Source organism: Atractosteus spatula, chromosome 25 (assembly GCF_055471065.1).
Source record: "Atractosteus spatula isolate fAtrSpa1 chromosome 25, fAtrSpa1.hap1, whole genome shotgun sequence".
Taxonomy (NCBI): Eukaryota; Metazoa; Chordata; class Actinopteri; order Semionotiformes; family Lepisosteidae; genus Atractosteus; species Atractosteus spatula.
The window spans coordinates 10,162,299-10,177,761 of NC_142730.1; the positions used below are offsets into that span (position 1 = coordinate 10,162,299).

A 15,463-nucleotide genomic window follows, 5' to 3' on the forward strand; every position below is an offset into this window, starting at 1 on the left:
CTCTGTCAGCCATGGGATATGAACCAGCAACCTCCCAGCCACAGGCGCAGATCCTAAGCCACAGAGACACCGCACTGCCATACTACAATAATGAATAAATACATACATTTGGATAAAAACTCTAAGGTAGTTAATACAGCACAGTATGCCCTATAACAGGGAGAAGCAAAAAAATGCTTTGATAATAATAGTCCAGTGGAAAAACTTTTTGTGGCATAATGTGTTGTTTTAACATAACCTTGTGTCAACAAACATTAGTGCTGCTTTTGTTTAACTTTAAAGCTTATTTGTCTCCTGCTCTAAACACCTTTCGCGTCATAGAAGCTAAACAAGTTTAAGGCGTATCCGGGCTCCAAAGCAGACAAAGGCGACTTCTATTTAAGGAGCCAAAAATGTGCTTCCAGGCGTTCCAAGCATAACCTGTCTGTGGGTGTACTGGCCTGACTGGATTCCAGCAGAGCAGCTCCTGGCAACCAGTCCTGCATCTGCTGGCCATGACCGGTCAGAACCACGGATAAATCAGAAATTGAGAAGACAAAAAAACTAAAGCAAATGTATTTGTGCTTAAATGGAATGCGCTCTAACCCTAACTAGGGCTCATAGTGTCCTTATTTGCCAAAGATCAGTCACCTGCTTTAGTTCTGGGGCTTCGTGTTAAGAGTAATATTAAGGTTAGGCTTGTGAAGGTGTGTGTGGCAGTGGCAAAATCGTAAAACCTGTCCCAAGTGCTGTGTTTAAGCTTGAGTGTAGCCCTGAACACCACCGCTTACGCAGGGTAATAAGAAAAGATGAAGACTTCGACAAGCTTGTTTTGCCGGTTAAACCACTTTTTCGGCTCAGGGCAATTCAGATTTCTAATCGGAGATTTCACCCAAAATTACGTCTATTGATTTTCCAAGCAAGTCTGGGGATGTTTGTGTTGTTCTCGGAGCAGACAAGGTTGAATTCTGTGGCAACGTACTTTTGCGGCACCAAACAAAGGCACCGGGGTTCATTTTCATCATTTCACAGCCCACGCTCGGGAATTTCATCAGAAGCAGTCGGTTTGTTTTCGTTTCCTTCTTGGGAAAGGCGCTACCGCCTCGGATAGGTGTTGCTCCTCTCCGCTTCCAAGATGCGCCGAGAGCTTCCTCTGAGCCCCCAGCGTCCCCGCGGAAGGAGGCGATGGACCTGCTGATCAGAATCCTGTCGGCGCTGCACCTCGACTGTATTAAAGGGGTGATACCGACCGGCTCTCCGCAGAGGTGTGTGAAAATTGCCACTTGCCAACTTCTGGCACTTCTGCTACAGCCGCTGCTGTTTCTGCTGCTTGTACTAACAGACCGCCTCTTCTACTAATAACACAGAGAAAATATCGGAGAAATGGTTTATTTTAATACTTGGCCCTCGGGCTATGCTGAAGTAATACACTGGTGTTTTCTGGACCTGGCAGAGTCATATGAGTTCATACACGTGCTCATACACCAATACATATTCAAGTATATGTCTAGTACAAGTAACATGGCAAGAAAAAAAGGCGATTTCCAGTTAAATCACCTTTTTGTAGATATGCAGAACAAGAGGAATAAAAAGGAGGAAATCGAAATCCACTTCTTAATGTCAGGAAGGTATTTATAATAGTGACATGTATTTGAACCCAGTTTAACAACTAGGGTAACTAAGATATCCGTCAACGGCCATCCTCCATAATGTACTTTTAAAGTGGAAAAAGACCCAAGCAAGTTGATTTCAAAATACCACAATACTTTCTATATTTCTGTTGCTAACATTCTGCCGATCAATGTGTCGACGCAGTAGAGGAAGTTCGATTTAGAATTTGTATAGAAATCCTTCACATCTTTTCATTAGGCTGCCTTTAAAAAAATCTATATATATTTGACTTTAGAGGCAATCTTTCAAGTCTCTTCCAAGCCCGTTTTTATCACATTTAATTCTCTGGTGCTAAAACTAAAGGCTACGAGGTAACTAAAGGCTACAACTTAAGGCTAAATTGTGTTAAATCACTTTCTGTTCCTTGTATGGGTAATTGATTTTCTTCGGAAATAGTATAAACATAAACGAAATGTAATTATTCTCAACGTCCTGAAGTAGATCTCCAGGAGGTTTGGGTGTAGCCTCCAGCCTCTGTGGACTGTGGCAGACGCCTGCTCCAGACCCGGCCAGGGTCATTAACGTTTAAATTAAGCTTTAATGGACTGGGGCCAGCACCCTAGAGTTGGCACCTCCCCTTTAGTAAATTGGGATTTTTAACGTCCCAGTAGCAAAATGCCGATTTAGAACTCTGGCCACCTACTGTCCAGGGTTCGGATCATTGTCTCATTTCTCTGGGCTCTGGAATCCCACCCGATGATGGTGAAACAGATGTGTTAAAATCGCCATTTTCCATTTTCTCCAGAATTACCCATACATTGTAACGTTTCTTGCACATGTCAGATTCGTACAGGTGCCAACTTTCCAGACTTAAATGAGCATCTTAAAATACTCCCATTAACAAGTCATTTGTCTGGCCACAATTATCGTCATTTATGGTAAGAAATGGTCAAGCATGGGGGCATGATAGAAATAATGTAATTCATCATATAATACATTTGTATAGTACAAACCTTTCCCATTTCATTTGATCTTCCACAAGGTTTAGCACTGGGTCAGCGGGCAGGTTCTGTCGTTAACATTTAACACCATAAAAGAAACATTTTATCCAGATACAAACACAGACCCCTTGTTTACAAGGGTGGGACACCAGGAAGATGTTTTTTAGGGTCTCAGTGCATAAGGGGGTTTCCAATCAAGGACCTGAAGGGCCAGTGACTCTGCAGGGTTTCTGCAAAGTGGGGTACGTCTTGGACAAGGGGTCAGCCCCTAGCAGGGCATCTACAGACATAAACACACACATTCACGCCGGGGACAGAGGCCAATTAACCTACCAGCATAGTTTGGGATTGTGAGAGGAAACTGGAGTACCCAAACAAAACCCATACAGACATGGGGAGAACATGCAAGCTCCACACAGACAGCACCCCAGGTTCAGAATTGACCCAGGGCCCCAGTGCTGCGAGGCAGCAGCGTGGACCACTGCGCTATGATCCTGCCCCTTTTTTTTAAATTGTCCCAGATGAGAAATTAGCTTTGCAGGCAGGTTAAAAAAAACACAATACATCGTGCATTTACCACAACACACATCCATCAAGAAATAAAAAAAAGAACAAGTCTGAAACTTTAAATAAACTGCACAGTCCAAAGCAGAAACATAAAGGGTCATCGATGAGTGAAATTGATCTGTAGGTTCATAGATGATGAAAATAAAATCTAGCAATCAAATCTAGCAATTTTCCTCCCCACTGAGAGCTGGTGCGTGGGGAGCGTTCTGGCGCACTATGGCTGCCGTCGCATCATCCAGGTGGGGCTACACATTGGTGGTGATGGAGGGGATCCCCATTACCTGTAAAGCGCTTTGAGTGGAGTGTCCAGAAAAGTGCTATATAAGTGTAAGCAATTATTATTATTATTATTATTAATCCATGAGTTGAGCAGGTGAAATTGAGCAGGTGAAGTCGTGGGGATAAAGGATAGCGTCGTTCTTTTGCACTGCAGTCCAGGTGATGGACAGTAAATTGGTGCTCTGGTGGGAGGAGCTCAGATTAACATCACTAATTAAGCTATCAGGCACTTTGTTCTGACTGAAAAGACGGAGCAGGTCAGATGAAGTCCGCTGGTTTAAAAGGGCATCGTGTTTGTGTCCACTCTTCCTGCCAGGCCGGAGCTGCAGCGGGGCCCGTCGTGGGCCAAGGGGGCCCGGCCGCGCACCAGCTCCAGCGGCGCCGGCGCCGACGACCCCAGCCCGGCCGCGTCCCACTGCCAGTCCTGCATCAGCTTCGACAAGCGGCTGAAGAGGCTGTCCTGCGGGCACACCTTCTGCTGCGCCTGCTCGGACCGGATCGTCAACGAGGCCTTCCAGGACATCGAGGGCCTGTCCGACTTCCCCTGCCCCATGTGCAGGTCCATCTGCCGCCTCAACGGCCTCGACTTCGGCACGCCGCTGCCGACCCCCTCCGCGGCCCCCGCCGAGGACAGGCCTGAGGAGAGCTCCCGGTAATCCCAGCAGGGGCTCTTAAACAGCAGGGAGTCTGTTCTGGAAAGAGCATCCAGTGAAGAGGTTTGTCCAGGTCTCTTTTAAATGCTTCTTCCAAGTCAAGGGTGTGGGAGAGCTGAAGTCTATCCCAGCCAGGAACAGGCGGGATCATCTGGAATTAATGTAAGGATACTTCTGATCCCTGATTGGAAAGCCCTACGTTAGCTAAGGTAATTTTATGATCAAATTGAATATCAATGTTAGACTTTTAGAAGGTTGTGTTTGAAATATCCATGCAGAACCTCTAGGACAAGGGGTGTCCAGTCCTGGTCCCGGAGGGCCAGTGTTTCTGTGTGCATTCCCATTCAACACTTAACAGCTTAAACCAGCTGGTTACTGACGTAACTGGACCACTTTAACAACTTCTCACAGCTCTTCAGATGGTGGAAAGACACTGGCCTCCCTTGTGGATGAGAATTGGACACCTGCCTCAGGCTCACGGACCCCTCCAGGACTAGGACTGGACACCCCCACTGCAGACACAGAGCCCCCTCCTGGACCAGGACTGGACACCCCTGCTGCAGACACAGTGCCCCCTCATGGACCAGGACTGGACACCCCTGCTGCAGACACAGCGCCCCCTCCTGGACCAGGACTGGATACTCCTGCTGCAGACACAGCGCCCCCTCCTGGACCAGGACTGGATACTCCTGCTCTATGATTGTAGTAATCTTGGATTAGGATTTGTTGTCCAATAGGCCTCTTACTTTTGTGTAAAGACACTCTTTATGGACTAGGTAATGAACCTTAGCATAAACATAATGAATCTGTTTTACTGAAATGACACCATTGGATCTCAACACATCTGAGGCAGTATTAAGCAAAGACTGGACTGATGGAGCACTGTGGTATAGTGGATGACTTGAAAAACAGCTGTGGGCTCCAGATGGGTTTGTGTGGTAAATGCCTTCAATCTGACTTCAGGATTCAACCCCTTAAATTAGAATCATACCGCAGGATGGAGTCCTTACTCCGTTAAATTAAATCTACTACATAAAATCACTGCCCGTGAGATTCCAGTGGCTTGAAGGGTGTGGAGACAGCAGCAGGGGTAGCAGTCTACAGTGAAAACAGGCGCCGAGCCTCTCCTCCAGCTGGGGAAGATGTGATCTTTCTCTCGTGTCGTCCTGCAGTCTGAATATAAACAGTCTGTTCCCCCATTCATGTCTCGGAACGGCCAGTTGCCAGGACAGTACTACTGGAACTAACTGCTGTTTGATGAAATAAGTTATAAATGGGGGGGCAATGATTGTACACAAAGAAAGGGGGAGGAAGGAATTAGGCATTTGAACCACTGGGCAAACATTTTGTTAACTGGTGGCCAAGAAATGAGATGTGAACCAGTTATTGAGCACCAGTGTTTAAGTTGCGAAGCTTCTTAGAAACCAATATGCCAAAAGAGCTCATTTAGACTGTTGTCCAGACTGTCAATACCCCATGTCAAAATGGACTGGCTTAAAGACAGGTCAAGTGTGGTGTTAGTGGGGCTCCATACCATAGATGGGCATGGAAAAACAAGACTCCTTCTACACAGGAGGATATTCACAAATTGCAGACTCCTGGGTGTTGTATTTATGCATCTGAAAGTCAAATATGTTGTCCTATTACACACAGCTTACAATCACCTATCCCCTGCTTTCATCACAGTTTATTTCTTACTTCAAACCATTGTACGCAACGTTGGCCCCTGCCACTGTCCTGACTGCTGTATTAGACTCTGAAGGTTTTGAACCTCAGTTGGTTCAAAACAGTGTGCAGTGGTTGTTAGATTGTTGTCCTTCAAACACTGGGACGTAGCCTCTCTCGATCCAGCTAGTGACCTGAGTGAGGTGATGACTAATTTGAGCCTGTTTGGTTCCTGATGTGATGGAGTGGCCTGTTCTGGACCTGGATAATCAGCATTGCATGGGACATGACCATTGTTCAAGTTCCTGCTATTACCTCTCTGAATTCACTGAAGAAGATCATCTAGATTAGAAGTTCATGCCTCCAGTCCTTAAATCCTTAGAGAACTAGAATCTAGAATCTTGCAGGCTTCCAGTGTCTTTAAGTTACAACACTTTTACTCTATGGAGAAGAATTAAAATGACCCTGTTATGTTTAATATTTATCAGATACTAAACCTCTTGTTATCTAGAAAGACACAGAAAATCACTCCAGAATTCCAGACCCTCCAGACAAGAGCCAGGAGCTCCTGATAAAAATAATTAAGGGCTAGGGGGGCCAACAGTTTGCAAGAACTGTATCAGAAAAGCCATATTATTTCCCTAGACAAGAAAGAGGTTCCTGCCTCTCTGAGGATGAAGGTTAGAGGACAGCTGGCAGAGCGAGGCAGGCTGAGAACCTCACCCAAAGCCACTGTCACGTGGAGAGACACATTTCCACAGCTATGAAATGAAAATCCAAAAGAATCGTATTTATAAAGCTGACAACATGTGAGGAGCAGCACAATCTAGAGTACCTGACTGCACATCATTGACTGTAAGCAGATCTTCTGAACCAACCTTGTCAGAAAGAAGTCTGTGTGTGAAAAGGCAGAGTACAGTATGTTCTGCATGTTTATGATGAATAACTGGAACTTTCAGCCAATGTTCATGATTTAAGATATTGTCCCAAGATGGTCTCAGTTGTTTACTAGAACTGTATCAAAAATATTTCCTTCAAAAGTATTAACACCTGTGTAATAAAACCTGTTAACTGATACATCTTCACTAAAGGATCTAGGTGTATACAGTGTATTTAATTTTAGAAAACAAGACAAGTCTCTCTTCTTATTACCTTGGGGGTGTTTTAAACCATTTTACAAACAGTTACAGACAGTGGGATCAAATGAGAGAGTTAGTATTACTAGATACACATGCAAACACTTTGTCTGTCACTTAACACTTAACTTAAGTGAAATGCAAGATGAGATTCTCTGCCTATAATTCCTAAATCTGCATGTTGATTTCTGTAATGATCGCTGATAATGGCAAAACTATATTGTAAACCCACATGCTACAGGTTTTATATAGTAGGTTGCAGGTAGACCCGACTAAACCTTAATTGATCAATTGCACTTTTGTTTATTAAATAAGGCATTACAAAAATGTCATATATCCAAATGTGTCTTCCCACGCTGTTTGTCCTAGATCTTAACACTTCACATGTTGAAAGCTGTGTGGAGGAGCTGTAGTCTTCTTCAGGGAAATAACTCAACAGTAATTAGCCTGACAAGAAAAGTGCACATTGTCTAATTTGATTGGTGCATGTCTGTGCTGCTTATTGTTCTACAGCTCTATTTAACCACATTGTTCTAGGAAATGCAAAATGAACCTACCCATGCCATGTTTCATGAATTCAGAATAATGAGTATGTAATTCTCCTTGCTGATAGGCACTTTGGAATTGAAATTGAAAAAATCTTAAATATTTACGTCATAAGTTATTTCACATAAATATCACAAACGGAAATGTTTCCATCCAAAATAAAAACTGCTCATGAATATTATCTTTAGCTATTAAGTTTTATTTTCAATCAGCTATGGCTTTTTGCGGGTTATGGGTTGCCCTGACCAAAACCAATTGTATTTTTACGGTGTGCCTGCAGGCTAAACCGAGCAATGTGGGGGAAAATGAAAATAAGATATTAAAATATTGAAAAGTAAAAGCATATGGATATGAAGGGATGATTAGTTATGAAAAAGGTGGCATGGCTGGGTTAATTAAGACAAAACAAAAAAGAAAACCTGGGAGGCCTGCTGCCAGGAAGTAGGGAGGAAGTAAATCAGTGTTGCACCATAACATGTAAACCCCTTCATGCGCAACGCTGAAATTCTTCCCCAAGTTCCCCAGCTGTAGAGCTGGTATATTGGGTTACAATGGCAAGACCCTTAAGCAGAAATTACTGAGAATCATGTAAGTGTATAAAGCTGTATGCAATCAGTGAGACATTACATAACAAAAGAGCAGAACCTCCAGTACACAAGTGAAACTCCAGGAGCGAATAAAAGCATAAACTTCACAATACCCAACAAATGCAGCCACTGGCCAAAATATTCCGAACCCCCCAGTCAAATGAATGAACCCTCTTAGTGACGGGCAATGGGCTGTCTTGAGACTGACTTCCATCCCCTTTTCAACCAGATAAAATCTCACTGATCTCATTCGCACTAAAAACTAGAGAAGCTGGTGGCACGTAGCTCACTCCCACACACCCACCATCACGGCCTCAGCCGTAGTTGGTCCTGCTCGAACGATGGGATGGGACTGGGTTGGAAATACTTTATAACCCTGTTGAAACTGCCATTCGAGCTGTTGATGCTCCTTGCTGAAACCCATGGTGCTATTCAGTGTAGGCTTCTAATATCGCGGCAAGTATGCATACTTTTGACTTCAAATCCTTTATTTATTCAACATGAATCCACATCATGTGCATGGAACATCTTCCCCACATTGGGCATACTTTTATTGTGTTGCTTAAAAAAATACCAAAGCTGATTTTAAGATCGAAGTCAGATGACCATGTGGAAGAAATTTATTATCAGAGAAGCAAACAATTACCAGAAAAGGCTACATTTAGATTCTGTACCATCTAAAACACAGATGCATCTACACATGTACGAACGAAAAATAACATTAATATTCATTACTGACCTAATTACAGCATGACTCTGTTGAACAATATTAATATTCAGATTTCATGAAGCATTTCTTGGATATTACTTTCATCCTCTCACTTAACCTTAATGAGACAGTTAGCATCATCAGAAACAGATCTTTTCATTTAAATTACAGTTAGAGAGAACCTGTGAACTAAATCATGTGCTTACAGAAAGACTGTAAAACACTGTATTTAATATGAACAAAGTCTTGGCCTCTTTAAGAAATGGAGTTCTCTTCCAAGATGAGGCAGTAAGCACAAACTTCAGAATTAGCACTTCTTAAGTGTATTGGGGTGCAATAGGGGAGTATTGTTCACCATGTGTACGTAGTAATTAATACAGCTAGCAAACTTATCTTATATGTACATATGCTTAGTTTAATTCATAATCAAATGAAACTACTGCCTAAAGTGACATATGAACAAGTCTGGCTGCCAGAGTTCCTTACAAATACTGCACAGAAGCCATACAATAAATATCTGGACATTTTCCATAACATTAAAACTGGTGAAAAATAAAACCAACACCTCCCTCAAAGAATGCTGGCAGAAAAATGACTCTTTGACAGATGTGATCATGGCTCGGAGACAGAACTTTGACCTTAAAAGGTAAATCCTTGAAACACTGAACATCTCCAGGATCCTCTCAAGTATCTAAACAAATATAGTGTATATACTATTCTTTTGTTAACTGGTGCTTCAGATCTAGATTTATGGATTTGCTTAAAAAGCTGTACTTAACAGAAGCCCCTTAGTGGAGAATACAGTTTGTCGTTGGGGGAAAACCTGCAAGTACCAGTAGTTACAGCTCCTGTACAACTGTACAGCCGTTCCTCAATCCGCCACACTGCAGTGACTCCAGTGGCTTGCCAGCTGTTATCTGATCAGTAAAAGCCACATCAGGTGCCAGTGAGATCCCTGCTCTCAGTGTGTTAGCTCTGCTGCTGATGTGGAGTAGACTGACAGTGTGTAGGTCAGAGGTAGCGTGTACGTTGGCTTCCATACTCTTGTGCTGGTACGAATGTTTTAACACTGAGCCGAAACTGCTGATTCTAACAGGTACGGTTTTAATGGTAATACTCGGCAAATAACTTTACTTGAAATGAGAAGAGGCAATCAAAATCCATGTTCTTCTTAGATTCCAGTCATTGACAGTATTTCTGCAAGAGAAGACTTGCTTCACCTGAAGAAGGTAAGTTTACTTACACTGATGCTTTGTCTGTTTTCCAAACTTGTGTCACAGAAACACAAGGGGGAACTGTAAACGTCATGTAAACCGACAATTAAAAAAAAACTGATCTGAGGGTCTTTTCTGATTCTGAAGTAAGCCTTAAGTCATAAAACACATCTTGCTACGCTCAGATCACACCCATTTGATCAGGAGTTGCTAACGTTTTATTTGGTGAGTGTATAATAATGTATGATACTGTCTTTATTAATATGAAGGACTCACATACAGCTTCACCATAATACACACCATAATACAATCCCACCACACAGAGCAGTCTCAGCCTCACCTAACCTAGGGAAGACTGCGATATGATGGCTTACACATTGCACTGCCATTCTGTCAATCCATGGGTGATCATCGGCGAAGCTATAAGCCACTGCATTAATGAATACAGCTCCCTCTGATCAATCACATGTCTGTAACTCCAGCAAACGTGTAGCCTGAATCCATAATTTTATTTTAATTTCTTCTACTTCCTGACTATGAAGCTGAGCCCAGTTTAGCCACAATTATGTTTCTGAAACAAGCCAAGCACAAATGAAAACGTACCTCGCAATGTCTTTATCACTGCCCAGAAACCCAGAGTCTATGTTTCTCACACACACTGCAAATAGTACATGAATAGGACTCTGAGCGATTGAAATGATCTTTCAGTTCATATTATTGCTTTTGTACTGAAGGTAAGAAATGTCACAGTTCGGGCCACACACTGGTACGGCAATTCTACTGATTTATACCAGCCCCTCGAGAAGGACTGCAGCAGCTGCACTCTGATACAGCACAAGCAGGGAACAACCGATAAATAACTGCCACTGAGTCTTATTGCTGTAGGTACCCCTCTTACACAGAAGCGCAGGTATGTGCTGTACAGATGCAGGGGTTTGTGCTTTGGTGAGTCTGGGTCTTGCTTCAGGGTTGGGAGTCGACCGTCTGAACCTGGAACCCCAGGCCTTACTTTACCGTACTGTGGCAGACTCCATCCTGCACGTGCGACACTGTGACAGTAACAGGGCAGCAGCCCGAAGGCTGGCGTGGTCCACTCTCATGAGTACAGGGAGTGGTCGCTGTTCCTGGGCTTCCTGGCCGTAGGAGGAGGCGCATAGCGCTGGTCTGCCACGCCCGAGCCCCCGTTGGCGATGCCAGGGTGGGAAAAGAGGAATGTGCGCTTGCTGTCCCTGCTGGGGCGCGGGTGGACGGACGGGGGCGCAGGGTTACACCTGGGGTCCCCGGGGCCCGACGCCCGGTGGCCAGAGAAAAGAAAAGTGCAGTTGTTGGACCCCCGATGAAGACCGGGGCTGGGGTCCGGTCTGCGGGTGTCCACCCTCTTGCCCGGCCGGTCCAGCCTGCGGACGCCAGCCGCTCGATTCAGCTGCTCTTGCAGCCGCTGGACTTCGGTAGCCAGCTGGTCAACTGGGTGGCCGGAGGCAGTGGGCTGGCGAGCCTGCGACACAGACCAGACACATCGTGGGATTACAGAGCCGTTACAAGGTTTTCCTTTAAAACATCTGCTATAGATTCCTGTTCTACAGCTACCCTTTTCAGTTTAAACACAGCATTTAAACATTAATACTTCAATAAATGTCCATTATATCAAGTGACATTCATAAAAACTTTACGCGGAGGCTGCATTTCTGAAGGATTTATAATTCTGTAAAATCAACAGAAAAATCAGGATTCGTGCTAACCAAATATACAATTCTGCATAAACTCTAAGTGACACATTCCACTGACCGTTGGCCAATAAAGGCCAGAGCTTATAATGGCATAAGCATGGTTTCGGAAACCAAAATTATCCTGAAACTAGGATCACACCTCCCCCTTCTCTCAACAACAGACTTGTTTCCATCTAATCCTCTCTATTCATTTGCAGGTTTTGACTTCACTGCTCTCTTCCAGTTCTTCCAGTGTTGATACTCCTTCATCCCTGCTCCCTGCCTGCTCTTAACTAACCTGCCTTTTGTTCTCCTTTAGTTATGTGCCGGATTCCCTCTCTCCCTCACACCCGAAGAAGGCTCCACCACAGCCCAAACGTTGTGTCTCTTTTCTTCTCTTTTCAGCAGGGAATAAACCTTTACTTGTTCCTTTGCAGCCTACGCATGCTGACCCAGCTACCTGAAATTGTTCAGAACAGTACTGCCCCGTTTTTATGTACAATTTACTTAGATTTACGTCTGCGATTCTCTATTGTTCTGTCATATTTTCAACATCTAAAACTAGGGACGTACCATTAATCACCCCAGCAAACGATAAGGGGCGTGCATGACTGAACTCAAGACTGGGTGCTCTGGTAAATCATGGTATGGCCACAGTAAAAACATGAAAACAAGGTAAATGTATTGGACTTGGTCAGACATAAGTAAAACTAAGGTATTTTTCTGTAAAAACAAAGCATCGTAAACATGCAAATGCCAGGACAAGCTTCTAAAGCGCAGAAGCTTAATAAGAAAGACCCAGCAGATCGCACCTGTGTCTGCAGCGCCCCCCGGAGGTAGCAAGCCCTCCAGACCTGCACGCAGGGCCCCAGCAGGAGGGGCAGCAGGGGCCCCTGGCCGGACCCGGGCTCGGGCTGGGCCCAGGGCTTCAGCAGGCTCTCCGAGGAAGGGGCCCGGCGGTGGCTCTTCCGGGAGGCCCCGGGCCCCCCGCCACCGCGCCAGGGCAGGAGGTGGGAAGGCGAGGTGAGGGAGCCCCTGGACAGCAGGAAAACGGAGCCCTGTCCCGCACAGCCCCCCTCACTGGGCTGCGGAGAGAACCGGCTTTGCTTTAACAATGAAAAATGTTTCATTTTCCAGAAAAAAAGGCTGAGCCACAAGCATCTAATTATATCCCATTAAAATACAGCTTCCAAACATAACCAGAATAGCTCAAATGTCATATTAAACTACGGGTGGGGAAGCACACCAGCTGTGTGCTTCCTTGTTTGTTTTTTCTTTAATTCAGAATCTATTCTACTTTCCTGCCAGTTTACCCACTTTCATGTCTTTGAATTTAAATTGGGCCAATTTTGTCTTATCACTTTTCTTAATTGCCTCCACACCTCCTACTCTCTCTTATTCTTTCAGTTCACCAGGTCCCTTCTTCTCTAAGAAAAGGAAAGGCATCTCTTTCTCACAGTTCTCACAGCACACATCTCCAGCACCTTTCTGCTCTTTGTCTGGATGGAAGGCACAGGGACAGAAAAGTTCTTTTTTAAATTAGGTTATAGCCACAGGAACTGGAATCGCCAAAGCTGTGTTTTTCACACACCGGATCGCGGCTCTAGAGCCCGTGGCCGCCCACGGGAGAATGAGGAAGTGTAGGCAGACTCCTCCGGCCCCGCCCACCTCTGAGCCAATCGCCTTTCAACAGCTCACAGGCAGGACCGTCCTGATTGGAGGAGAGGCCGATCGGATCACTGGGCAACTGCTGTCGGCTACTGCCCTGACTCTGATTCAAACCCCAGATCCCAGAGCTCAATCTAGGTGCAGACAAACGCCTTCACTGACTGAGTCACTAGAGAGGCCCCAGAAAGGCTCTGTTCACCCCCCTCCAACCATCCCTCTTATTCCCTCTGGAGCCTATCCCAGCAAGCAGCAGGCACAAGGTAGGATTCATCCTGTACAGGATGCCAGTCCATTGCAGGGGTCTTTTCAGCTCAATATACAGGGTTAGTCAAAATGCTGTGGACAACTTCGACAGTTTATTACAAATGAATTACATGGGTTAAAGTGACAGACGAAAGCATAAATCTCACAGTTTCTAACAGTTACCTTACAATCCTTCGATATGGGCCCCACGTGTGACCCTGCACACATACATGACGTAATCAAATTCCTGCCTCCCTTTCACCAGCATATTGCTGTCAATCTGGTCAACAGCTGCAGTGATATGCCCTGTGAGTAGGGGAGGCACAAACACACAATCTCTCACAAAACCCCATGGATAAAAATCTCATCTAAGGGGGTGAGGTCCGGTGTTTTTCACTGTAATTGTCGACAGCATTTTGACTAACCCTGTATATATTCACAAAGACCCAATATATCTAGCCCTATTCAAGACCTGTTAAACCTGAAAACAACTCAAAGATTTAAACACAGATGAACCACACAAGCAGGGGAACGGTTCCCACTTACCCGCTGAGGCGAGGGGTGTCTGAGGCTGCCGTTCGGGACCGCCCTGGGGCGCAGCAGGGAGCCGACAGGGTGACGGAATCGCGCCAGTCTGTGGGGGCCGTACTGGAGCTCCCAGTCCCACACGCTGGGCAGCGGGGGGTCGGCGGACTCCGGAGAGGGCTCCCGCCAGCCCTTGACTGGAGTGTAGCTCTGAGAGAGATGCTGAGGAAGAGGACAAGAAGCTGACCTCTCCACGCACAGCCGCGGGGTCACATGGCAGCTAGCTCACACAAGGGTCTTTATCTTCCTAATGAGAGCTGCATAAAAATGAGCTCAAATTTACTGTTCTTTAGACTTTTACAGTCTGAATGCAGCTACAAGTCAAGTGCTCCAATAAATGAGACTAAGCTAGCCTTTTCCAAAGTTACATATTCCTTTAAAATAAGCACAAATGGAAGTGCTAACATCATGATTTAATGGCTAAAAATATGAGGCCCTTGTCTGGGTGTGTTTGTGTGTGTAAAGCTGTCTACCCTCCTAGCCAATTCCCTGTCAATGGGAATTCCAGCTCTTGCTCAGGTTTCAGCTGAAGGTTTATAGAGGCCGGAGTAAATTTAGAGGGAATTCATAAAACTGTCTTCCAATACCTCCTGCAGATCGGATAGGACATTGTGCGTGTATGTGTATGTTTGTGCACGCATGGGGGAGTGTGTGTATGTGAGTGTGTGTGCAGGAGAGTGTGTGAGTATGTGTGTGAGTGTGTGAGAGTATGTGAGTGTGCAGGTGATTGTGTGTGAGTGCGTGTGTGTGTGCAGGTGAGTGTGTGAGTGTGTGTGTGTGCGCAGGTGAGTGTGCAAGTGAGTGTATGTGTGTGAGTGTGCAGGTGAGTGTGTGAGTGTGAGTGTGCAGGTGAGCATGTGAGTGTGGGTGTGCAGGTGAGTGTGTGAGTGTGTGTGTGCAGGTGAGTGTGCAAGTGAGTGTGTGTGAGAGTGTGCAGGTGAGTATGTGTGTGTGAGTGTGCAGGTGAGCGTGTGAGTGTGGGTGTGCAGGTGAGTGTGTGAGTGTGTGTGTGCAGGTGAGTGTGCAAGTGAGTGTATGTGTGTGAGTGTGCAGGTGAGCGTGTGAGTGTGTGTGTGCAGGTGAGTGTGTGAGTGTGTGTGTGCAGGTGAGTGTGCAAGTGAGTGTGTGTGTGTGAGTGTGCAGGTGAGTGTGTGAGTGTGAGTGTGCAGGTGAGCGTGTGAGTGTGGGTGTGCAGGTGAGTGTGTGAGTGTGTGTGTGCAGGTGAGTGTGCAAGTGAGTGTGTGTGTGTGAGAGTGTGCAGGTGAGTATGTGTGTGTGAGTGTGCAGGTGAGTATGTGTGTGTGTGTGAGTGTG

General features: G+C 45.4%; 2 protein-coding genes across 2 annotated transcripts in view; one reads left to right on the forward strand and one right to left on the reverse strand.

Moving 5' to 3' along the window:
- Window positions 1-505: 505 nt before the first annotated feature.
- Window positions 506-7,448, forward strand: LOC148815383 (uncharacterized). Its single transcript, XM_088905645.1, has 3 exons — window positions 506-1,244; window positions 3,754-4,153; window positions 4,502-7,448. The coding sequence occupies exons 1-2, from the start codon at window positions 1,165-1,167 to the stop codon at window positions 4,091-4,093; spliced, it is 420 nt and encodes a 139-aa protein (XP_088761771.1). The 5' UTR covers window positions 506-1,164; the 3' UTR covers window positions 4,094-4,153; window positions 4,502-7,448.
- Window positions 7,449-8,624: 1,176 nt separating this feature from the next.
- The window catches only part of mtmr11 (myotubularin related protein 11), a 58,173-nt gene continuing 51,334 nt past the window's right edge, over window positions 8,625-15,463 (reverse strand). Inside the window, exons 15-17 of the mRNA XM_088905855.1 lie at window positions 14,111-14,311; window positions 12,466-12,738; window positions 8,625-11,442 (exon numbers count right to left, since the gene is read on the reverse strand). Of these exons, the coding sequence (XP_088761981.1) occupies window positions 11,044-11,442; window positions 12,466-12,738; window positions 14,111-14,311 (873 nt within the window). The 3' untranslated portion in view covers window positions 8,625-11,043. The remainder of the gene's footprint in view (window positions 11,443-12,465; window positions 12,739-14,110; window positions 14,312-15,463) is intronic.